A 26,284-nucleotide genomic window follows, 5' to 3' on the forward strand; every position below is an offset into this window, starting at 1 on the left:
GGAGTCTTTTCTGGCAAAGAAGTTAGAATGGGAAGCCTTTCTCTTCTTACTTTGTACTGCTGCTCTTGCAAGTACTGCCAAAACATATGCTTTCTTTTTGTCAGCTTGGCCTGTCCCTTGGAGAAGTGTTCATTGTGAAGACACCCACCCACTTTCTTCTACCTGGAGAGTGGTGCTGCCCAAAGAACACCCACCCACAAATCCCTGCATTAAAATTTAGGATTGCAGTTTAGTTGGTATATGGGGACTCATTCCTCTAGATTTTCCCTTTTACCAAACCAGGCAAGCAGCCATTGTTCCATTTCCACTGCTGTTTAAATCCTGCCGCAGCTAAGAGCTGATTACATACTGCTCTTTTAAAAAGAATAAGAACACTTATGGTGAAACACATATGCCTGTGTTATTTTGGTGACACAACCTTGACTGCATTCCCCAGCAGTATGTATGGTATATGATGTAGCAACTACTGCTTTTATAAATAATGAGTTATAGAAAGTCAGAAAAGTAAGTTTCAGAGTTACAATATGTTAAGTGCTGTTCTAAGATTTTTACCAGAAAGTCTAAACCTCTTTCTCTTGTAACCTCCTTCTCTTCCTCCAGTTCAAGGATGTTTAGTTTGCATGCCCGTGTTTGTACAGATGGATGCCTGTTTCGAAGTTCCAGCAAGAACATACATTAGATTTCACCACTTCTTTACAAATGTAGACACCATAGCTCTTTCTAGCTCAGAGCTTTCTTTTCTAGACTTCAGACTCCAATCTAATCCAACACAAACTCCCTCTCATCTAACTGCTTCTAAGAAAACTAAGTCTATTGCAGGTTCTTTGTCATGGATCATTTTTTGAAGATCCATCTGTCATCTTTGCATTTCTTTTGTATAATTTTTAGTGTTTTAAAAATTTATTTATTTTGCTATGGTCAGAAAATATATATCCCTTTGATCTTTAAATATCCCTAATCTTACTTTAAGGTTCCCTTTGAATTCCCTGAATTTTTCTGTAATCTCTCCCTATCCACCCCCCCCCTCTTTTGACTGCTAGAATAGGTTTTGGGGGGCAGGGGTTACATGTTTCCCTGATAATTTATTTGGTTTTTATCCACAGTTTAAATTTAATAAAAGCAAATCAAATCACTTAAATTTCATCAGAGATATTTGTATGATATTTTTGCACATTTTAAAAGTGTTATTAAATATATATTTTACCCTGCCTGTCTCCCTAAAAAAGGTCCAAGACAGCTTATATCATCAAAATATAGTGTTTAATGTATTCTACTTGTATTCTGTTAGTTCAGTTTAGAGAATTTATTTATGACCTGCCCGAGAAAGAATTAGTACCTAGAAGCTAAAGTAACTAAATTGAGACTATCGTACTTGAAATGTGTCATGAGAAGACAAGACTCTCTGGAAAAGAGCTAGGAAAAATTGAAGACAGAAGGAAAAGAGGAAGAACTAACATGAGGTGGAGTGACTCAATAAAAGAAGCCAGTAGTGCTTTTAGCAGGGCTGTTAATGTTAAGACTTTTAGGAGGTCATTAATTTATAGAATTACTGAAGTCAGAAATGTTTTGATAGCGCATAGTAGAAAAGCTAATAATAATCTTATAATTTAATGCTGGATTTTCTGCAGTACCTCCTCCAGCAATATTTCTTACAGTAGAAAAGAAGCAGGAAGAAAACCTGTAATCTTTGTTAGGTAGGGGAGCAGAATAGGTGATGCAATATTTCTTCTTGCCTTTGAGGGGACGTGGAACTCCATCCATCAGGAAGGGGAGAAAGTGTGTTTCACCAGTTCACCCCTCTCTCTTCCTGGAGCACTAACACCCTCCTCCAGATATTCTCTCAAGCCTTTGACACAGATTTTCAGATTGAGGAGGGAAGGGAAATGGAGAAAATCGCCCCCTCCTTCTTTTACTAGTGGAAGTACTGCTCTGAATTAGAGGTTTTGTGCAAACAGATGTCAGATTCATTATCCAATCAGTGTGGTTTCAGAAAACAACCTCAAACTTTTCCTTTCCTATCCTTTCTGGAGGAAGCAAAACTCAGATTGAATCTTCTTTACTTTTTCCACATCCAGACTCAAATATTCACTGCTTCACTGCCTGTTAGAGTAGAATAAAGTATGAGGGCACTTCCATCAATTGCACTATGTCATTAATTCACTTGTGCTACTTTTTTTTTTTTTACATGAAAGAATTCTTTTACTATTTCATTTTTGCTCCCATTTCTTGAGACCTTTTCAGAAGACGTGAGAGGATTGGTTACAGTTAGGCTATCAGTTCATCACATGACAAAAATGGTTCGTCTTAATTTCTCTAATTAGCATCTGATATATAGACCAGCTGCCTCCTTGAACAAAAGCAGATGATCAAAAGGTCTTATTAATTGCATACTAATTCTTGCATGCATCTTAACCATATGGGAGACCTCTCTAAATGCATTCAGGCAAATCCATTATGAGAACAGAGAAGAGGAAAGAGCAGTTGCATTTTCAGCAAACAGGACATAGGAGCCACGTGGTTGGCATCTGTCTCTGTGTTCCTGCAGTTCTTTGTTACTAGCAGTAATAGACTTGAGGATGCATCTACATTTTTGTAGCTATGTGTGATTCAGAGTTGTGCTTCTGGGACCAGGATCCTGTCTATGTAAAAGCAAGAGCCACATAATTTTTCCTGCATCATTCATTATTTCCCACTGTGCTCCAGGGAAATCTTCTGTTGGTATCATTCATAGGGCTTAATGTGTAAACTGGATATTTGATACAAATATCTACCTTGTTAGTTCTCTCAAGACTTTTTAATTTTTTTTTTAAAGAAAATGGTTCTTGAGCCAGCAACATTGTGATATTTCAGTAATTACAATGAAATAAAATAAAGGTGAAATATGGTATTGTTGATGACTGTAACCATGAAGACCTTTTCCACTTAATGTCTCTCTTGGAGGGAAGAGAGAGGGAGAAAGAAAAATATGTATGTATGTATGTATGTATGTATGTATGTATGTATGTATGTATGTATGTATGTATGTATGTATGTATGTATGTATGTATGTATGTATGTATGTATGTGCATAATGTACTTGAAACATCTGTATACTGTCATCCTATAAATTTTGGGCTGGTGAACAGCAAATATAAATTATCTTTTTATCATGACACAAAATAAAACAAAAAAAGTCATAAAACCATGACCTTAACAATAAAATGAGGCTGGCTAGGGAATTTCTTAAATTGAAATACCTACCTTGGAAAAATAAAAATGTTCTAACTTGACACCAGGTGTACTCAAAGTAGGATGCAAGTGGGACTGAAGAAAGTCTGTTCTTTTCTTTGTCTCCTGTGAATCACATATTTGAGTTTTGGGCTCTGCCTGTGGGAAGACCTTTGCAACATTCTAGAGCCTAAAAGAGGTAGTCTACACTTTCTCCACTGCACGCACACCCTACTCTACAGAGCAAAACCTCTGTTCCCTTTCAGGTACTACTGAGGTAGCACCTTGAGAGTGTTCTTATAGCCTTGGCCTTTACTTGATGTTTGTATATGATTTTTACCTATAGTTCCTTAGTCCTTTCTTCTCCACCCTCTTTCCAAATCTTCATTTACCTAAAAAGAAAAGAAAAAAAACTATTGTCATTAGTAGAGATGGGGATATTCGTATACAAATACGAATATCCTTCCACAGGTGGAAATAACAAGGGTCTGGCCCCATGAGGCCAGACTGTCCACTCACCATTCTGCCGCTGACGGGAGCTTGACAGAGCCTTCCTATCGTGCCATTGTCTGCAGTGGATTAGCCACTCTGCGACCTGGCAGAGAGACTTGTCATCCCGCCTCCTGCCAGGAGTGGCTAAACTATTGCAGACAATGGGGCAATAGGGGGGGATATTTGTATACGAATACCCCCATCTCTAGTTGTTAGTCATCATTTCATAGCTTTCCTGACTTTCTTATGGCCCCAGTGGGTTCATTCAAGAACTGCATCCCCCTTTCCAGCAAGGTTCCCCTCGCCAACGTCCATTCTAAGTGCCTTATTGCCTGCTTGAGACAACCAGACTAGGAATTGCCAAATCTGCAGAAAATTTACCAAAGCAGCCATAAAGAATATACAATCTCACCTGAATTTTTTTCCCTTTGGGAACAATTTTAAAAGTGCTTGACACCATTGCGAACCAGGCTTCTTCAGTTCTGTCAATTTTGATCTGTAAAACTCCATCCAAGCAGGTCCTTATGAAGGCAATTCAGTCTGCTGAGCCTTATGGTATTCCATTGCAAGTCACAGACCTACACAACAAACGCTGACCTCCAACCCCTGACATTGAGGGCAGACCTTTGATGCCAGTGTTGGCATTGGTGCCCAAATTAGTGTTGTCCTCAGTTCAAAGAAAAAGTAAAAACTATGAGATCTTTGTATGCTTTGCATCTGCTTTTGAGGAAGACATATGGCAAGTCCATACATCTTTGACTGCTTTTCAGCCGCTCATCATAGTGGAGCCAATTCACTCAGAGAAACCTCAACAAGCTTTCCCCACTTTAAAGTTCAAGAGACATGGAAATGGAAAAGTCAGCTCTGTATTGTGTGGGATTTCAGTCTTCTTTTTCTGATTTGGCTGCCACTCTGGAAGAGTTCTCCACCCTGCAAAAGACACCACAAACTGCACCATTCTCAAGTGCTGACTAAAGAGGTAATGCATCCGGCATCGTACTATTTCAGTGTTATGCCACAAATTATCTGTGACTGGAATGCTTCTTCCCTTCTATGACTATCAGGAAGTGGATGGATCCATTCTGTAGTTTGCCTCTATTTGTTGATAAGGAGCCCATTTGTCACCCATCTCATCATGCTGTCTGCCCCTCTTCTCAGTTGGTTTCAAGGTCACCCAGACTGAAGTGTAAGCATCAGTTTCTGGCTCTGAGAACCTCCTTGCTTACAACATGATGCCAACTTTGCACCTTCTTAGTCAGTTTCTAGATCCCCAGTTCTAAAATCTACGCATCTCTAACATCAAAGAGCAGACAAGTGGATCTGTCAGATTTGAAGTCTCCAGTAATGGTTCTTTGGGAAGAAAGATCTGCCTCTATCTCCTTTTATTTATTTAAAATATTTTTATATTTTAACCCAACATGGCTTAGCTTTATAGTCTCCATCATCGACGCTGGTTCTGAACCGTAAGTCCAAGAGACTGTTCAACCAGAGGGACACCAGCACCTGACACTTGTTGGAACTAAACAAATCACAAACAGCCTTTTGACATTGAGTCAGATAAAGCTTAAAAACCATCTACAGTACTACGAAAGACACTCATGGTTCCAGGCTATCACAGTCTTGGACAAAGGAAAGGAGTGAAACAGACAATACAGGGGGGCGGAGAAGACAAAGCTGTACTTACCTCTCCAGCTTCACCTTCACCATCAGCAAGGAGACAAGATAAAGATCCACTATCCTCTGTGGCATATGTGAAGACACTCAAGTAAAGAGAGAAAGAAAACATTGAAGAGAAGTATTTTTTTCCCCTGTGCAAGAATGGGATGAGGGAGGATTTACCTCCATGAATGTAATATACTTCATTTTGAATAGCAAGTACTCTGAATTTGGATGTTCATTTTAAATGACTGCTAGAAGATATGACTAATGAATTTGAAAGATTACAGTTGTGAGAGAATGCTCAGCTTGAAACTACATTTGTTTATCCATATTTACATAATTTAATTGTTACTGTGTTTTTGTAGCTATGAGAACATCATACTATTTCTCTTTGTTAGTGGGTAAACTGATAAAGATAAGATTAGAGTGTAAAAAGAAGTTTTGCCTCTTTTTATAATAAAGGTAAGAGTAACATAATGGTTTCCTGCAGGTGGCAGCATTTGCTTCCATTCATCTACTTCTCAATTTATTGTTTGATGAAGTAACTAATTATGTTTCTCCACCATCCCCAGCCATCTGTTCTGATTTTTTTCAGTAGAGAAATTACCATAACAGGTGATTCATATCTTAGTTTCTTTTGAATGTCCTTAAAAATCATTTTGTACCAATGCATGGTACAAAAAGTATTACATTCATGTAGCTTTCTGTTCTGTCATAAATAGCGCTATTTCTAAAACACTGTATTTCATTTTTTTCCTTGCTAATAGAATGTTTCCTTCTGTTGTAATAAGGGGCATCTTATTCAACCATTGTTGAATTGAACAGCATGGAATTCTAAGGATTAAAAAAAAACCCACTGATTAGAATCGTGCTTATGTATGTGTAGATTAAATTGGGTAAGTCATAACTGAGTGAGTCAGTTATGATATAGTGGATAGACTGTTAGTTAGGTTAGGATTCACAAGAAGTGGGTTCTGATTCTTGCTTGGCTCTGGAAACTCTCTGGGAAGTGGCAATGGTACACCTTTCCCTGAGTATCTCACATACTGTAGCTTGAAAAACTGTGTAACTCACCGTGCTGAACCACTAGCTAACAAGGAATGAGCCATCTCACACATTATATGTCTACCTGCAAAACAACAGATTAGTAATATGCCTGGAACTCCGGTTAGTGCCAGTTGACAGTTATTGGATTTAACTAACATGTGGGAATCACCAACAGGATTCTGACTACTGGTTTTAAGGAAAGGAGAGGGTCTTCCTACCTCAGATTACTCAAACACTGCTCTGAGGTAAATATTGGTCTTCCCCTTCCCATTTGGGAAATATTATCATTGAATCATAGAATAATATAATTGGAAGGGGTCTGTAAGGCCATTGAGCCCAAACCTTACTCAATGCAGCAACCCAAGTTAAAATATATTGGATTTTTCCCCAGTGCCTCCAGTGTTGGAGAGCTCATCGCCTCCTGAAGTAGGTGATTCCACTGCTATATTGATTTAACAGCTAAAGCGGTGCAAAGCAAAGTGTTCTGCTTGTATACCACCCCATAATGCTTAAAGCACTTTGTGAGTAGTTTACAATATAATTTTGCAGGCTACACATTCCCCGCTCCCAGTCAGCAAGTTGGGTACTCAATTTACCCAACTTGGAAGACTATGTCAACCTTGAACTTTTTACCTGAGCCCATCAGGATCAAACTCGGGTTGTGAATAGAGTCTTGACTGCAGTACTGCAGTTTAACCACTGTGCTACGAAGCTCCCTGGTTAAAATGTTAAGATTTTTCCCCCTGATATTAAGCTGAAATCTGGCTTCCTATAACTTTGAGCCCATTATTACCCATCTTGCACTCTGGAACAATTGAGAACAGATCCTGTCCCTCTTCTGTGTAACAATATTTAAAGTATTTGAAGATTGTTATCATATCTCCCCTCAGTCTTATTTTCTCAAGACTAAACAGGCCCAGTTAATTCAGTCTTTCGTCATAGGGTTTAGTTTCCAGTCCTCTGATCATCCTTGTTGCGCTCCTCTGAACCTGTTTCAGTTTGTCTACAGCATTCTTAAAACGTGTCTAGAATAGGACACAGGACTCAAGACAAGGCCTTATCACTAAAGATAAGTACAGTACTCTTGAGACTCTAGAATTGAACTGTCTGGAATCCTTGAATTGACAGAGCAGTGAGCTTTTAAACAGCAGATTTAACGTTTCTTGTGAGTGACTTGTTTTTATGAACTTCCCAGCATTGCAGGCATAAAGCCTAAGATACTGCATTTGCCTTAACACTAAACCAGAAATAAGGAGCTTTTGTAGCTCTTATGGTCATAAAGTGACTCACAGGGATAGACTTAATCCTTATTTTTAGACAGACGTAATTGACAGCATTGATGCTTTCAGAAATTTGCCCTCTTTGGTATTTCAAGGTTTTTAGTTTTGGTATGCTTAAGCTAATGGCTGGTAACATTTCTGCCCTAGAGCTTAACACTGATTCTTAATTTAATTTGTCCTGATTTGGGGTGGGAGTGGGGATTGCAGTTTTTTTCCCCTCCTGAAAAACTTGTTCTTTTACACATGATAGCAAAGAAGAGTTAGTGATAGTGAGCTTGTGCTAAAGGAACAAGAACTGAGACAGTGCCAAGAAGATGACAACCATCTTTTTGGATTTAAACAATGAAAAACTAGATGGAAATGTACAAAGAGTGGGTAACCAGAGGTGGGATAAACCTGTTGATGTTTTCACCAGAAGCATAGTACCTATTCCATAAGAAAAATACAGGATTTTGTTTATCCTTTTAAAATACACTTCAGAAATAAAGTTATAATAGCCTTCCAATCTGTCCATTGTTGGGTTAGTGAAAAAAGGGCTGTTTTTCTTTTCTTTTGGTTTGTAATGTGAAGTAGAAGTGATCTCAGTTCAGTGTGCTTAAAATTTCTGTGTCAGTTGGAGCTCTGAATATAAATAAGATACAGAGAAATCAAGCTTTTTTCACATTGCAAATGTAAGCCGACATTTCTGGCCTTTTATTGGTTAAGCTTGCCTAGGAGACTTGATAATTAATTTGTATTGATTGTATCATTGACTTTTTAGACTTTAATCAAATTGTCTTCCTTTAAGCTCATTCCTTCCCTTGACCTTACAGTTGATTTTTTTAGTAACTAAAACTCAGTAGCACAGAAACTTCTGTATGTCACTGACTCATATGTTTATATTTGAAGCCAACTCCATAATTAATTGGCTACATTAGTAGCATTAAATTGAATCTATTTTTTAATGTAACATTTCAAATAAATTGAATTCTTTTCTAATATTGCTAATGCATGCAATTTTGGTCATCTCTAAAATTAATTCAATCCGCAGTGTATATTTAAATTTGAATACTTAGAAAATGGAAATGAAAGATGGAAAAAAGTATTTTTTTAAATAATACGAGTTTAATTCTGTCTTATTTTTTGCAGCTCATTCACCAAAATCTTGTTGCTTAGTATAGTAAATTGCAGTAGAGTAAGTGCTCTAAATCAATGGGAATTCGGTGAATCAAGTCTTCCATTAGTTCCATTGACTCAAAAGAGCCTATTCTGACAGTGGTTTACTCTAGCATACTTCAGCGGCATGTATTGTATATTTATAAAGAACAGGGCTTTTTTCTGTGAGGAAGAGTTAAGAAATATTTTAAATAAATACGTAAAAGAAAAGACATTTTCTTTACCAACTGGTTGGGCCAAATGGTATGTAGGTTCAAACTTCACCTAACTGCTCCAGCAGTCTCTGAATAAGAGATGGTAAGGTAAATAGTTTTTAATCTCTAGTCATACTACTGCAGGTCAGCACTTCAAGCTCTATCAGATTTAGTTTAAAAAAGTGTTTCATGGGATTCATTTGTCATTTTCCCCTACTGAAAGGCATGTTGGGGAAATGATCAAAACCATCACTAACATTTATCTTCTTGTGGTCCATATTTTATTTTAATATTCCAGCATCACATTCAAGTCAGGTTGTTACAGAGTCCTACCACCAATCATTTTGTGAGAAAACATAGTAACTTGAGATTCTCATGTGAAAATCTGTAGTAAAGCTTCATGAGTTCTGGTTGGTCCCCAAAGGAGGGAGGCTGGTAAACTTCATAGAACAGTGTCACACACACCCAGTTCCCCTGTTTCTTTCTCTACAAACCCAGGTTCCCTTTCGGGCATGACATGTAGTTTTCAAACCCTTTTCGCTGCCACCAGAGGATCTGTTCCTCACTATATCACACATGACTAATAGGTCAGTGTTGTCCCATAAAACACAGTTGATTTATGTGTTTGTATGCCAAATATATACAGAAAATCATGGAAGGTCTTTTATTCTTCATTTAATAAACGTTGCTTTGATTACATTTAAGGTTGCTCATGTAGATTCGCTGTAATCAAGGTATTTATAGATTCAAACATTTATTTATATCTTGATACGTTTAACTGTGTCCAAATTTAACCACATGCTTTCCAAGATTTGTCCTATTCTTACTCTTTCTCTATTTCTCTATTATTATTATTCTCTAACACAACTCTGACCCTGACTGCCTAAAAACTGTCTCCTCACTAGTTCTAACTGTTTTTTTTTACTGTCCTCCATTATCTTCTTATATTTCCTCGGTTCCGCCCTCCTGCTCAACTGTTGGTTCTCATATCAGTGTTCTATTGGGATGGAAGGTATGGTTTTCTGGCCTGTCCATCACAAACAGTCTGGAAGTTGAATTGATATATGGGATCAGGGGTCTCTCACCAACTCTCCTCACACTGAAGAAGCTACTTGAATGAGTAGCGAAACATTTCAACCTCACAAGAAATAAGTCCATGACTCAACTTACAGATAACCTCACCTGGATGACTGAGATTCATGGCAGAGATTCATAGAACAATGGTCTTCAATTCTTCATATGTTCTTAAATTATCTATTTATGTAATGCAATGTGTGAGTTGCTTTATTTTTTTTATTCTGATGCATGGTGACAATACTTCTGTAATAAAGTACTAACTGCATTGTGTGATGGCTCTATACGGAGGAGACCTTGCACTATTTCCCTCTTCTCAGATGAAGTATGATGTGCAGTTTAAATTTTGAGAGCTAAATGGTAAGTGGTTGCAGTCCTTATCCTTGAGCGATTCCAAATCAGACCGGGATTCACTCTGGAGTCTGTGCTGGTCTGAAATTTCTTACCTCTACTCACTATTTCACTACTTTTCAAGATAAGGATAATTTAGCTGCTGTTGATTTAAAACCTTTGATCCAGTTGTCAGCATTTAATTGGATAGGATGTTGTTTAATTCTTATTTTGTATTTGCATTTAGAATTTAGAATGTAAGAATATTAGGAACTTCATCACATAATCCAGTACCCAACTGTGAGCATTCATGGTGGTATTGTCAGAGAGAGAACTGGAGGATATAGGGGTGGGAATAAAAACTTTATTACTTCATGGTCTAAATAAGATTATTATAATAAGCTCTTGAGTTTTCCTTGTTATTCCTTATGTTGCATTGTTTCTCCATCTTATCTATTAAGTTTCCCTTACATCCCCTCCTGAAATTTTCTAATCTTTTGTATACATGGGTAATGAGAGAGCTGCCATGGTTTTCTTTAAAGCAGTTGCCTGCTTCATAATCTTTGCAAATCTCCATTTAATGTGTGGTTTTCATATAGATTAAGTCGTTCACAGATCGTTTTCTTCTTTTAACAGCTGTTATAAGTAAAATAGTGTGTGTGTCCCCCCCCTGCATTCCTTTCTGTACCTCAGCTCAATTAATTATCACTTCTCAGTAGGCTGAGAAGTATCAAGATGCATGAAGGCTGAGAGTTACTTGTTGAAAGAGGCCATTGTGAGTGGCTTGAGTTCAAGATGGGAGGGCAGCTGAATTCGTTGCCTCTAAGGATTGTCTTTGTGGCAGGAGTTCACTATTGTTCTCAAGGAAAATGCCACAGGATAGCTGAGTCTGGCTGATTTGAAAGGGTTGGATGTTGCCTCATAATGATAAATTATTTATCATTGCTTGTTGTAGAGGAAACATTTGAGAGCAACATCACAAGATTGACTGGATTATTGGAGTCTGAATATAACTGAACAGAGTTTGGTGGCTTTTTCATAGTTGTGTCTTTATTAGGTAACACTATTACAGAATCAATTGGAGGAAATAAAGATAGTTTCTACAGACCTTCAGGAGAGAAGAAATAAGAATTGGCACATTGTGTATCTGAGAAAGGGTTTGGTTTTCCCCTGGATCAGGCCTCAGAATATTTCTCTTTTTCTTTGTTTGTTTGTCTCTGCCAGATTCCTGTGAATGTCAATATCCTGATTGAACATGAAATATGCCTGGTTTGTGGTTGCTCATTGCCAGCATTTGGGGTTTAGGGCCGCTCTTCAGTGTTACTGTAATTGCAAACATATTTTCTTTGGAGCCTCGTGGCGCAGTGGTTAAACCGCTGTACTGCAGCCAAAACTGTGCTCACGACCTGGGGTTCAATCCCAGGTAGCCGGCTCAAGGTTGACTCAGCCTTCTATCCTTCCGAGATCGGTAAAATGAGTACCTAGCTTTCTGAGATGGGGGGCAATGTGTAGCCTGCATAATTAACTTGTAAACTGCCCAGAGAGTGCTTGAAGCACTATGGGGTGGTATATAAGCAGCATGCTTTTTGCTTTTAACATCACTATAGGTATAGCAATCATGTTTGCTTCATAAAGTAAAGAGTTATTCTCCAACATTAAGGCAGAGTTGGGAAAGCTTTGGAGGCCCAGGATCCAAATTCCAGGGTCTTTGGAGCCATATTCCAAGAGTTGGTGATATTGTGGACAGAAGGCAGAGCCAAAGCAAATTAATTTGGATAATTTCACATACAGTGGAAAGCTCGTTTTATACAGAGCTCAGCTGCCATTATTTTCTTAAAGCAGTTGCCTACTCTTCTTTGCAAAGTTCCATTTTATGTATGGTTTTCCTGTGGATTAAGTAGTACACATATCTTTTTTCTGGAGTAAGCCCTCTTGGTCTCTTGGGTTGCAGACAGTTTCATGGGTTGCAAACCAGAGTAGAATTCACTTCAGTATAATATCTAGTGAGCTGCATATCTAGAAGACTTAAATATTTTGTGTGGAAACATGGTTTTCTTAAGAAAAATCAGTATATATAGTAGTTTTTGTATATATGTTACGTAAGAGCCTTCTAACAGACTGCACATCCCTCAGGTCCAGTGAGCTTGCTCCAGAATTTGTGCATGTAGGTTATACATATGTATTCATTAAATGTATAAAGATAAAGGTTCCCCTTGACATTTATAGTCCAGTCATGTCCGACTCCAGGGCGCGGTGCTCATCCCGTTTTTCAAGCCATAGAGCCAGCGCTTGTCTCAAGACAGTTTCCATTGTCATGTGGCCAGGGTGATTAGGGAACGCCATTTTACCTTCCCACCAAGGTGGTACCTATTTATCTACTTGCCTTTAGATGCTTTTGAACTGCTAGGTTGGCAAGGAGCTGGGACAAAGCGACGGGAGCTCACTCCGTCGTGTGGATTCGATCTTACGACTGCAGGTCTTCTGATCCTGCAGCACAGGATTCTGCGGTTTAGCCTGCAGCGCCACCACGTCCCCAACTTAAATGTATAGCTCACTCCATCTCAGAGGTTGCAAAAATCACTTTGTGACCCCTAAGCTCCACTTACTATAATAATTCAGGCATGTCAGAGCCGTTCCTTCCATACTGTGTGCTGTAAATCAAACTGAGAGATAACTAATGGGCTCAAGGGCACCCAAACAGTTTCTTAACCAGGTAGGTATTTGAACCTCAGTCTCATCAGTGTGAGTCCAGCTGTTCAATGACTACAGCACACTGGCTCTTAGCCTTGGTGTACATTAATTTGCATATACAGTGGTGCCTCGCTTAACGAGTGCACCGTATAATGATGAAATCGCATAGCGATCCGCTTTTTTTGATCGCTAATGCGATCACTTAATGATGGCCCCTATGGCCGAAAATCGCTTTGCGAAGATCGGTAAGCGTTTCGCTTACCGATCTTCGCAAAACGAAGCCGCGGATCAGCTGTTCGGCGGTTTAAAAATGGCCACCGGAAGCCCCAAAATGGCCACGCGCAGCATTTTCGCGCCCTGCCCTCGCTTACCGAGGGCGCGAAAATGGCTGCCGGACCGGGATGCATCGCTGAACTGTGAGTTTTTGCCCATTTGGAACGCATTAAACGATGTTTAATGCATTCCAATGGGCTTTCCCGTCCCGCTCAGCGATGTTTCGCCATAGCGAAGGTTAATCCGGAACGGATTAACCTCACTATGCGAGGCACCACTGTATCTTTTTGCATTGAATAGAGATCCATAGCAGGGCTGGCACAAGATGCTGCCAGAGTCAGGCAGACACATTGCTGACAACTCCTGAACATCATCTTCATGTATTGTTTTGTTTTCTTTTTCTTTTCAGAAGTAGCAGCTCAGACTGATTGATGATTTGCTTTGAGACTTCCTTGGAAGGAAGCATGGTTGGCAAAAGTCTCTAGAAATCTTCTTCTGATGTTCTGAGGAAGGATCTTGTTAAGGCATTGGATCTTTGGAGAGCCACGCAAGCCACTTTCCTAGTGACATTTTACATGACTAGAAGGTGATTGGTGGGGCTCTCTGAAATCTCCCCTATGTCTCATTCAAAAGAAGGCACATTTGCTGGCTTCTCTTTTCCCGTGTTTGCATTTGGCAGGAAAGGTACAGAGTAGAGATGGGGATGAATATAAAAACAGATCGGCTTTTTCGACAAAAATGGCTGATTTGTTAAATATTTGTTGATCTGTATTTGTCAGATTTTAAGTCCTGATTAATACGGATTGACGACTCTTTTACCATTTTTATTCGTCCTACCGGCCACCAATCAGTTGATTGGCAGGCCAATAGGCAGCCACCCCCCCCACAGCTACCCACCCCCACAGCCTACCCCCATGCCTTCCTCTCCCTACATTAGCTCCCCCTGCAACACCCCTTTACCGTAATTGCTGCCACCGCTGCCAAAGTCTCCATCTGGTCTCTGCAGCCATGGCATGTAAAAAGGGAGACTGGCTGCCCTTTGCAAAGATGGCAGCTGTGCCTTCATTTAGGGTAGGGAAGCTGCAGCTGCCATCTTTGCAAAGGGCACCATGTATTCCCTTAAGGCGGTGGCAGTGGGGGTGGATGGAGGTGTTTTTTTTGAATAACCTCCCACAAAATGATGAATAAGTTTGTTATTCATTGCTTCATGGGGGCAACTTTGTGCTTTGTGAATCATCAACTTTTGACACTCACGAAGTGGGACAACTTGCCAAAATAGCTAGTACAGAGTTTCCACTCAGTACTTTATTATGAAGAATCCTTCCCCAGCATGGAGTACTGGCCCCCCAGCCCATTCAATGAGTGTTTTCCTGCTTTGCTATCTGAAGGCTGATCAGAACAAAGTATTAGACCAAGGCTTTCTACATCAAGGAGGAGGAGGAGGAGGTGGCAGCCACAGCCAACCACTGGAACACAGCTGTTCACAGTGGTAGCACAGTGTCCTCTGGAGTATAGATGTAGGTGGATGTAATTTAGCCCCTCCTAGTCCATTTCACTGAAATTTTGTTTTTTTTTCTTTTCTAGAGTTGGTTTATTTCTTTAAAAAGTACTAAGAAAGTGCTTTCAAATGCCCACTAACAATGTATTTGGCTTGACCAGTTATATGTTTTTTGTGAATTTGTTGTACTTTTTAATTCTGGCCAAGCAATGGCCAAATCTTGGAATAGTGTCTTACAAATATAAAATGTTGTTGTAATGTTTTGTCCAGTGGTTTCTGGCTTATGGCAATCCTATGACCTCCAAAATGTTTTGTCACAGACAACTCAAGTTCATGGCTTCCTTTATTGTGTCAATCCACCTCTTATTGTGATTTTCTTCTTTTCCTGCTACCTTCAAATTTTTCTGGTATTGTTTTTTCTATTGAACTCTATTGAAAGATGGATAGCCTGCGGCTTTAAAGATGCTGAGATATAGAAACAGATTCAGTTTCTGTGCATCTTATGCTTTTCCTCTGCTGGTTCTTTGCTTGCCTGCTCTGGCATAATTTTTCCAATGAGTTTAGTCTTCACGTGATGTATCTAAAATATGACAGCATCAATTTTGTCACTTTTGCCTCAAGAGAATTCAGACTTGATTTGACCCAGTTGTTTGTCCATCTGATGATCTATTGGTTTCCAGAAACCTCTCCTCCAGCTCCAAATTTCAAAAAAGTCATTTTTCCTGACAACTTTCTTATTTATTAATTAATATATTCTTTTAATATATTAGAATTATCATTTTTTAAAAAATCTGGTGATTCACTAGCATCAGTTTGTACAGTTTTATGATTATAAGTCATGTATTTCTAAAACATTCAAGAATATTTTTTCCTAATATAAATGTGGGAAAAGAAACATTTTCAATTGTTTCCCTAGTAAAAGCCTTTTCTGATTGTCTGGGTGACTGTCCCAGAGGACAGTCATGGAATAGGTCAACTGGAAATTTATATGCAAAGAGAGCAAAGGATGGTTGGGGGGAAGGGTGGAAAATATACTTCAAGCACAGAACATCAAACTGATCATATTGCACCTCTCTTAGTGTTTCACGTTGTTGGAACATGTGAAAGTACTTTCAAAATACAGCATTGAATTTTATAACAGTCACATTATAGTTTTTGCAGAAAATTGTGTTTATTTTATAATACATTCATCTTAAATATGTGGAATAAAACCTATGCAATGATTTAACTGCTGTATTAGAAACACATTACATTAATCCTTCATCTGAAAATAGATCATTTTGAGGAAATTAGATGATCACTATGATTACCCCTTCAGAACTGGATAACATGTTTCATTTACCCCAACATTCTTGGAGACTCCAGAGCCCCACATTGGTACAGTGAACTGAATCAGATGCTAGTGTTTTGCTATTTTCTTAGGTGACAGGTGAGAGGCAAATTTTAAGGTGCCCTCCGCAACTTAGTCCTCAAGACTAAGCTATTTTCCTGACAGAGTAGAAACTGGGGAGGGGGACTTCTTCCCCAAGACCATTTATAATCCACTCTCTCTCTCTTGGTGACACTGAAACGTAACTGAAACCCATTTCAGAAGTTCATTCTGCTCATACCCTGATTAAAATCATTTAAGGCACATAATGCAGAATGCATTGTCCTTTCCTTGATTGCCTTCTTTTGGCTGCTGGAAAGGGATGTTCCACAGTACTGTATAGTATTTTCCATCCTTGCGTAGGGTCTCTGTGTAGGGAGGAGCTCATGTGTGTAGAGTCAGCTCATGAAACATGTAGAGTGCTCACTTGAGTAGAGAGTGCTTGTGGCACATCCAGCACATGGGGGGCTGTGGGAATAAGTGAAGATGATGCAAGACAGAGGGGTGGGGCCAGAACAATTCTAATTGAAATAAAGAGACTTCTCAATAGGGTATAAGAGATGTGTTTATCTGTGCCAAATAGTCCTCCAAATGCTTCTCTGTTTTTATTGCATTCATCTTGCTAAGCTCCATGGGTACTTTGAAATCAAGTCTGCTGCAGCCATCAGTTGTACGGCACTCTGTCACAATTCAGCTTTTCCATTTTTGTTTTTAACAGTGCCCTTATTTGTTCTGTGCAATAGTGGTTGTTAGAAATCTATCCGGGCTGGGGATGTTTTTTCAGGAAGCATTTGCTTTTCCATGTGCTACCCCAAGGATTCCAGCATATGTGGCCTCTTTGGGAAGGATTGGGGTGGGGTGGGAGGGTCCCTGTTGCTGGCGTTCCTTTGAGGAAATAAGAATTCCTTTCAATGACAAGCCAAGACATTGCTTGCCTTCATTGAAAAGGCGGACTGACTTCTTGAGCCTCGGCATTGTGTTGGAGGCCATGCCCTGCTGAGCACATTGATGCTATAGTTAGCATTTTGGGACACAAGAATCATTTCTAATGGGAGGACAGAAATGCCTGGTTCCATTTCACGATCTCTTCATTTCTTGTAGAAAATAAATAATACTTATTGATTTGATTACAAATAATATTTATAATATTTGTAGTTGAATGTTTTAAATAACACATTGGCCCATAGAGGTTGTACAGTCAATGTAACCATTTGTATTCATAGTTTCTTTTCTAGGGTAACTTGGAACAATGCATGTAAATGAATAAATGGAAAGATGGAGTGTGCAATACTAATTTTTGTCACCAGATAGGTAGTTGGTGGGGATGTGCATGAAGATGTGGAAGGTGGTGGCACCCTTATGTGTGTTGAAAGCAATCCAAATGAAGAGATTAAGAGAAAAACAAATGTTCAGTTCTTCACAGTTCTGTTGAGATTCTGTTGCCGTGCTGGAGCCCTGCCGAGTCTAAAGGTTGCCCTTGATAAAGAAAAGGAGGGGCTGGGTGGAGAAACAACAGTTGAAAGCTTCAGAGTCTGGGCAATTCTCATTCTGTGTATTCACAATTAGCCAGGAAAATAATAAGCGTGGCCAAGAAAGCATCCACCTCTTCTGTTCTGGAAAGGATTTTGAAGATCCTCTTAGAGTAATACCAAAGGAAGTTATTTACGATTACTCATTCTTCTGGAGTACAACCTGGAAAGGGAGGTGGGGACTGTTGCTTTCCTGGAGGGGAGTAGGAGATATCCATGAAAGAGCACTGAAGCAGAAATCTGTCTTGCTTCCATGCAAACATGAACAAAGATTAGCTCCCCCCTCCCCCCTTTCATCCATGTTGTCGCTGGCTGTTGCTGTGCCCGCCTTATGTTTCAGAAGGAAGCTTTAGGTTCAAGGACTGGTGATGGTTTTTAATTGGTAGGACGTTTCCTGCAACTTTGCGCTTGCCCTTAAAGAAGAAATAAAAGGGGGAGGGGTGACAGGGCAATTCAGAAAGTTAACAAGGATTTTAAGAACTATTGGGGAAGCTTTGGGAACTAGTTTTCTGCATGATATTCTTGCTTTCTATGAGATCCAGACTGCTGGAGCAAGCAGCACAGGCTGTTCTGAAATGGTCGTGCTTATCAATACAAAGCTCAAATCCTTAATCAAATATTTCAAGAAAAAGAGTAAGTAAACATTGCATTTCAATCTCTTTAGATAATTTCAGTTTATATTACAGAAATGTAAAATAGCTTTCTGTTCTCCTATTGTATAGCATGTTTAGTTTATCATGTTTTTGCAGTTCATAGAGGCAGTTTATGATGGTGAATATATTCTGTAGAGACAAACTTTGAGGGCAATATACTAAGCACCTGTCGTTGTAGCAGCAGCAGTCACAATAGTAAACTTTTTGGGGTAACAGCCTGCTCATTGTCAGTTGTCTGCCTGAGTCATCCATAGAAAGCCAATACTACTTTTTGGTACAATAAAATGAGAACTGAAAGCTTTTCTTTATTGCAGGAGATAGATCAGTGTGCTGAGATGCTTGCCCATTTAAAATTTTACTGTGCCCTCTGCTTTCTCTGTTATTTCTCTGCTGTTGTACATGGGCAGAGCTGTTTGCAGGCAAAAAGCTCTTTATTGCTTCAGTGCAAACTTACCATAAATGTATTGATGGTAAATGTGTTCCAACATGGATTCTGAAACAGCTTTTGTTCAGGACAACAAGCTGGTACAGATTTCCTTTGATAGTGCTGTGCATGCACACTTTTAAACAAAGGTACTTGGGTTTTTAACTCAGAATGAAACTTGGTATAACTAGAGAACAGCAGGCAGTAATGTAGCCAGGCTAATATAATTCTGCAGCTACTATTTGTCACCTTTGGAAGCTGTTTTCTTTGTGGCAGATATTTAATATAGTTTTCATTTTTTACAAGACTGCAAGTGATTGATGTCATCAGGCAGTAGGTGCCTTCTCTTCTTCATTATCTTTTGGCATTGACCTCTAGTTAGGAAGGACAGAGAAGACAGTCATGCATTGTGTCAGCATTACCTTGCTGCATGAGGTGTCCATCATGCCCAGTAGAAATGAAAGTAGGTGATTTTAGAATGCCTCAGGCACATACTAGAGTCTTCTCAGTAGGTGGGAGGTCTTGAATACTGCTTAAGGAGAACTCTATTGTACTTGTATGCTGCATATGAAACAACCATTAATTTGACAATATCTACAACAAACATAAATGATAAGAATTAGCATGGGGAGCTTGGTTTGATGTGGCAAAAGGCAGTCTTCCCCCAACCCCAGGGCTGAATGTTTTCCCATTTATATGTTTACTTTTTAAGGATTACAGTATATACTTTCTTACAAGGTGTAATCTTCTTAATGTGTAATTGCTGTACAGTGATTTGTTTTGTTGTCATGTGAGCAACAAAAGGATGTGCTTGCTCGGTGTGAAAAGTATACCTCATGGTGAGAATCATCCTGTGTTTGGGTAAGTTTCCCAAGTCAGATGATCTCTTTAAGGGTGTTGATGATTTTAAATAGCCTTCACAGAGCAGCGACAACTTCAAGGAGATGAAAAGAATAATGTTGAAAATCTTTGTGTACATGAGCTTTAAAAATGTGGGGCTTCGATAATGTACAACAAAGAGAGAGAGTGAAAATTCAAACATAGGGCAGTGAGGGAATGTGTGATGTTGGCATGTTGGGGCTTGGGATGGGCGGGAAAGGCACACATGTGTTTTTTGCTTGAAGAGCTGAAAGTCATACAGTATAGTGTTCTTGACTTAGTTCATTAGCACTTCCAAATAAGTTTTGAGAATGAGAATTTGTTACATAAAACTAGATGGGAGATGACAAAATGTAGACGTGATTGCTGGCATTTTGAAAAAAAATATGCAGTGTGTTCTGATGTTTTAATGACATAAATAAACTCAGGAAAGGCTGGTTAACATAGATAAACAAATGTGAATTGAGATGCTTGTACTGTATACATAAACAAACAGTTCTCCACCTTTGCCATCAGTGATACAGAATACTTATACCAAATAGTCCCTTCCCTTGCCACACATTCCCCACTCTCAGTTTCATTGATATGGAATGTTTATGCTATATATATTAATGGTACGTGAGGACCAGAAGAGGTAACTTCTGCAAGAAAGAGTAATAACGTGTTCTGGCAGATCTAAGAAAACAGAAATACTGGTATTTGGTATGTATGTTGAAGTTACTGGCAAAAATCCTGTTCTGTACATTACACCTGTGTAAGGGTGATGACATCACCTGCAGGGGGAGCTGTTTAATTATTAAGAGTCCTTGCATTTGTCCTGCAGCTTGTGGGACTTGTATATTATCAGTGCCTTTGTGTGTGAGCCCCAGGATGGAAGCAGGAACTCTTTCATTAATGAAAATTCCCCCCCCCCCGGCTGGTAGGGGAGATGACTGGTAATTGGTGAGCTCCTAATCCTGTCCCAGATCTTGCATGGCTCACACAAAATGGGACTGCACACAACCGGGACAAGCCATGGGACATAAGGAAGAATTCTTGGTTCTCCCCCTGCTGCTGATATTGTTGCCCTGACAGCACAGGATTTTAGCCAATAGTTCCAGAACAAGGTACAGTATTTCTAAATCACAATTGAGTGGCATTATTTTAGTGTCCCTTCAGAATTTGTACTCACATCTTTATTGTACTGCTGGTCTCCAAACATTTTAAGTAATCAGGCTGTAAAGAAAAATTATTCCTATTATGCAGATGAGAAGCAAAACTGGTAAGCCAGGTTGAGAACAAAGATTGAGTTTGAGCCTTTGCTTTCAATTTTCTAGCCATGTCTGCTTAACTTTGGCACCTACTCAGCATTGCACAGGTTTGCCAGAATCCTGTTGAAAAGTGGATAGCCTGCACATTTTTAAAAATGCTGAGATATAGAACCAGAATCATATTCTGTGCATCTTATGCCTTTCCTCTGTTGGTTCTGTTCCTATCTCTTTGCCTGCCTGCTCTGTCTGGAAAGGTTGTGCTTTTAATTCCTGGGTTGGAGGGTGGTGGTGGAATTGAAATATTGATGTGTCATGTCACTGCCAAAATGTTACTGGGTAAGAGCATGGGAACCTTTGTAGTGAGCAGTGCAGAATAGGAGTGTTTTTGTTTTTCCTTTGGCCATCTCATGAGAAGCGAAGACTCCCTGGAAAAGCCCCTGATGTTGGGAAAGTGTGAGGGCAAGAGGAGAAGGGGACGTCAGAGGACGAGATGGTTGGACAGTGTCATTGAAGCTATCAACATGAATTTGACCCAACTCTAGGAGGCAGTGGAAGACAGGAGGGCTTGACGTGCTCGGGTCCATGGGGTCACAAAGAGTCAGACATGACTTAACGACTAAACAAGAACAACAACAAGCTGGCTTGACTGGATTAGCTGCCCAGAGTAGACATGTGTCTAGATGGGTGGGGTATAAAGGTAATAAATAAATAAATAATTTAGTATATCCTGTAGTCACTAGGGATGGTGGTCAAATTAAAGCATCATCAGTATGCTGTTGCTACTGAGGCTGGAGTACTGTGACACATTCTACAAGGAGCTGTCTTTTAAAATGGTCATAAATATTCATTCTTGCAAAGTATAGCTGGATTACTTTTTGTAACTTGCTGTACTAAGTTTCCACTTTACTGGCTTTTCAGTTCAAGTCCTGGCTCTTCCCTACAAACCCCAAACAGTTTCAATATACTTCAAAGAGTGTTTCTTCCCATATGATGCTACCACCCATTCAACTTTGGACCCACCACTTTCAGAAACATGATTGGTTGTGATGTGAAACAGAACCTTTTCCATTGTAACTAAGACCTTTTTATTTTGCTAGACTTTTAATGTAAAGTTTTGACTCCATAGTTTTAGTAGTGTTCTAGCCTATTCTAAGGCTATGATTTTGGTTTTAGAACTTCCTAGGTTGCATTTCTTGTTGTACTGATTGTTTTCAAGTGTTGATCTGTTTATAAAGTAGAGTATAATATAAATTTCTAAAATAAGATATTCCATTCCTACGCAAAACTGACCTCCGACTGGGACACAAGATCTATAGAAAACCCACCCACACAGACAGGTACCTACACAAAAACTCCAACCACCACCCACGGCAAAAAAGAGGCATAATCAAAACACTGGTAGACCGTGCAAATCGTAACTGTGAAGCTCAGTTTCTCAACACTGAACTCGACCACCTGAATTGGGCCCTACAGGCAAATGGCTACTCCAAAAATGAAATCACAAGAGCCATCAAACAAAGAAAACAACTCCGAACTGAAGAAGAAAAACAGCCACCCACAAACAAAGTATTTCTGCCGTACATCAAAGGGATCACAGACCGCATGGGGAAACTTCTGGAAAAACACAACTTACAAACAGTATTCAAGCCCACCACAAAAATACAACAAATGTTATGGTCAGCAAAGGACAGAAGGGACCCCCTCACCACTGCAGGAGTATACCGGATACCTTGCAGTTGTGGCCAGGTATACATTGGAACCACAAAACGAAGCATCCACACCAGAATCAAAGAACATGAGAGACACTGCAGACTAAAACAACAAGAAAAATCTGCAGTAGCTGAACATGCCATAAAACAAACTGGACATGAAATTCTATTTCAAAATACTGAAATACTGGACAACACCAGCAATCATTACGTCAGACTGCACAGGGAAGCCATTGAAATCCACAAGCATCAACAAAACTTCAACCGGAAGGAGGAATGTCTGAAACTCAACAAAACCTGGCTCCCAGCTCTCAAAAACACAGAGTGCAAAAGGTCAACGAACTCTACCCAGCCACAAGGTCAGGGGATTACTGCACACAAAAGACCAGCTAATGACACCCATCAACCACAGGGACAGATAATCTCCCCTCCTTATCAAAACAATACATCCACAACAAAACACATTAATCAACCATATCCTGATTAGGACAATAGCCTACCTCACAAACTAGCCTTCTCACAGCCACAAATACTCCACCCACTCTCAAGCCTACCCAGAGCACAGTTTGCTGTCCTCTGAAGATGCCGGCCACAGAGACTGGCGAAACGTTAGGAAGAACCACTTTCAGAACACGGCCAAGAAGCCCGAAAAACCCACAACAACCACTATTCCATTTTTATTGCATCCAGGAACCTGTTATTGTTTGGACCCGAACACTTTGAGCTCAATAAGCAGAAGAAAATTGATAATGAACTGAACTTAGCCAAGATAGGTTTTGATAGTTTGATAGAATGTACTGTTTGTGTGCTGTCAAGTCATTTCTGACTTACGGTGACCCTTTTCAGAAGCGGTTTGACATTTCCTTCTTCTGGAGGTATTCTGGGGCTGTGCGGCTTGCACAGGCTGGCTCTTCTGGGATGCACACTGGGGAACTGAATTCTCAACCTCTGGCTATACAGCCAGATATCTAAACCTCTGAGCTATACAGCTAGCTGGTGTTATAGGCTTCCTGTGTAGGAGCATATATCTCTTAAAAGATTGATTTATTATGTGACTGAGTTCTTTTGGTGGCTGCCATTACTATGGATACATTTTACCAGCTATGATGAATGCATTGAATTATTGCAATGGGCTGTGTGTGGTACTTCATTGAGAACAGTTCAAAAGCTTCGTGTGGCAGAGAACTTAGTGCTAGTTTTTAGTGTCCATGGACTATGGGCAGCATTTTGTTCCTAATCTTGTTCATTTGCGTTACCATTTTGATCCTGGGCCCTAATCAAAGTGCTGGATTTAGCCTTAAAGCTCCAAAGAGACAAGAGTCCTGCATACAAGAGGGAACTCCCTCCTTTCTTTTCCATGTGTAGCTGTGAGAATGGCTAGAGAAGCTCTGTTGACAGCTTGTTCTTCTAGTAGCTTAAGGCAACGAGGGTCTGGAACACAGGGTGTTGTTGCTGGTTGCTAAGAGACTGAGGAAGCCTTTTGGATACCATGAACTGAAGACCTGCATGTGCTGATAGGCTTTTATATCTGTCCTGGGCTGCAACTATGAAGTATTTGCTCTGTGTGTGTTTCCCCCCCCCCTTAATATTTCCATTTTTAATTATAGGACTCTCATTGTTACTTTTCAGACTGTTGTACTAAACTACATGGCAGTGTATGATTAATCTGAAGAGCAATAAGTGGTATTGGAAGCAAAACATTATGACTGGTAAAAAAAAAAAAGACGATGAGATGTTCAAAAGGGTTGATATTTTCCCCTCCATTTATACAAATGTATCAGCTAATCTTGAGAACTTTGGTACTTTTGTTTTATTAGCAGTACTACATTTCTTTGTCGTCTTGTCTTTTTTGCAGCTGTCTCCAATCTAGATGAAGAGAGTAGATGGACCGTCCATTACACGGCGCCCTGGCATCAGCAGGAGAATGTGTTTCTACCTTCTTCAAGGCCAGCTTGTGTGGAGGATTTGCATCGTCAAGCCAAGCTGAATCTGAAGTCAGTACTAAGAGGTAAGAAACTGACAGAAATGACACTTGATAATAAGATGATTTTTTTTTACAATAGCAAGAGCATGCCTCTATTTTCCTTTGTCTCCTTGTGGTTTTGTCTGTCTTTTCTAAGAAACTGAAGGAAAGAAATCAGTTCAGTTTTGAAGGATCAGTTAATGTTGAATTTATGGATCTTGGCATAAGTGTGGAGTTTTAATCATCCTGCCCTGAAGAAATACAGTATATCTCTACAGATCTTGCTTATTATTCTGTACTGACACAATAACATTCTCACAAGACCCAAGAGAAGAATGGAGGAGAAAGTTCGAATAGTTATGCTAGAAATCAGTTTCTGCTTATGGGCGCTTTTCAGGTCTAGATTATTTGAAGTAAACATCATGTGACCTAGTAACCTGCAAAAGTTATGTCTTGTGAAGAAGAAATGTGAAATATAAATGAGTAACCATTCATTCATCCATTCATTCATCCATTCATTCATTCATTCATTCATTCATTCATTCATTCATTCATTCATTCATTCATTCATTCGACTTGTATTCCGCCCGCACTCTGCAACAAACATAACACTTTCAATAAAACTATATTTAATTTTATATCACTAGCACTGTTTGACAGAGGAACCAATTCATGTGTTTTATTTTTAAAACACAGGATATGTTCATGTGATATCACTTTGCACCCCAAGATACATGACAGTGTTGTGTAAGACAGAACTAGTACAAGGAGAGAAAAACTGTTTTGCAAAACTGTATTTTCTGTCACTAAGAACTAAGAAATTCAGAAACTCTCCTTTTGCATAAAAATGTCCTTTGCAACCATAAACCTGGGAGTGTTGGTTTTATTCAGTCTTTACTTGACTTAGACTGGGAAAAGTTTACTTTTCATCACTTTTAAATGTCCAAATTATTTGTGCAAGTCTATATTTTAGCAACAATGCTGGCAGAAGAGCATGAGATTTCTAGAAGTATGGAAGATGTCAGCTAATATTCATGTAACTATGAAATAAGACAGTGTATTAAGGGTGTACAAATAAACAAAAAATAAATAAATATAAATAAATAATAAATAAATATCTGGAAATCTTGAAGCTCAGTGGATTATAGTTTGAGTGTAAGCATGTATAAACTTCCCAGTAATGCAAAATTGACCAAGCTCTTGGAGCTTGGAGCCCCTGCTGCTTCCACAAGAGCTTCCGTGGGCTGCATTACCTGTAGTAATGTGAGTTTTCTACATCCCCCCCAATCTACTGGCATGGTTTTAGCATAGATTAATACTTAGTATAATATATACAGTATATTTTTTAAAAAAAACTTATATTCACACTATCAACATTATTTACTGTCAAAGATAAGAACTTAGGATAAGGGAGAAGTATTTCAACATAGTGTGAAAACTTCCATAACTTCAGAAGTAACAGTTGATTGACAATACTTTTGAGAATTGTTGAGATGATACCCTGAACTCGCAAGCTTAAGTTTAGACCAGAGCAACACAGTATGGACAAGAAGGCTTCATACTCATGAACCATTGTGTCTTGCATCAGTTCTATCAAACACAGCTGTC

The 26,284-nt window shown here is 39.3% G+C and overlaps 1 protein-coding gene across 12 annotated transcripts in view; it reads left to right on the forward strand.

Moving 5' to 3' along the window:
- The window catches only part of NHSL1 (NHS like 1), a 201,226-nt gene that overhangs the window by 123,994 nt on the left and 50,948 nt on the right, over positions 1 to 26,284 (forward strand). For 9 of the 12 annotated variants that reach the window (XM_020777385.3, XM_072996034.2, XM_072996045.2 and 6 more), the window contains exon 2: positions 24,569 to 24,721. In XM_020777385.3, the coding sequence (XP_020633044.3) occupies positions 24,569 to 24,721 (153 nt within the window). Of the gene's footprint in view, positions 1 to 17,759; positions 18,432 to 24,568; positions 24,722 to 26,284 lie in introns of those variants that run through there. The other 3 variants (XM_020777807.3, XM_078383322.1, XM_078383323.1) reach the window with 1 other exon arrangement.

This window comes from Pogona vitticeps, chromosome 1, assembly GCF_051106095.1.
Source record: "Pogona vitticeps strain Pit_001003342236 chromosome 1, PviZW2.1, whole genome shotgun sequence".
NCBI classification, from domain to species: Eukaryota; Metazoa; Chordata; class Lepidosauria; order Squamata; family Agamidae; genus Pogona; species Pogona vitticeps.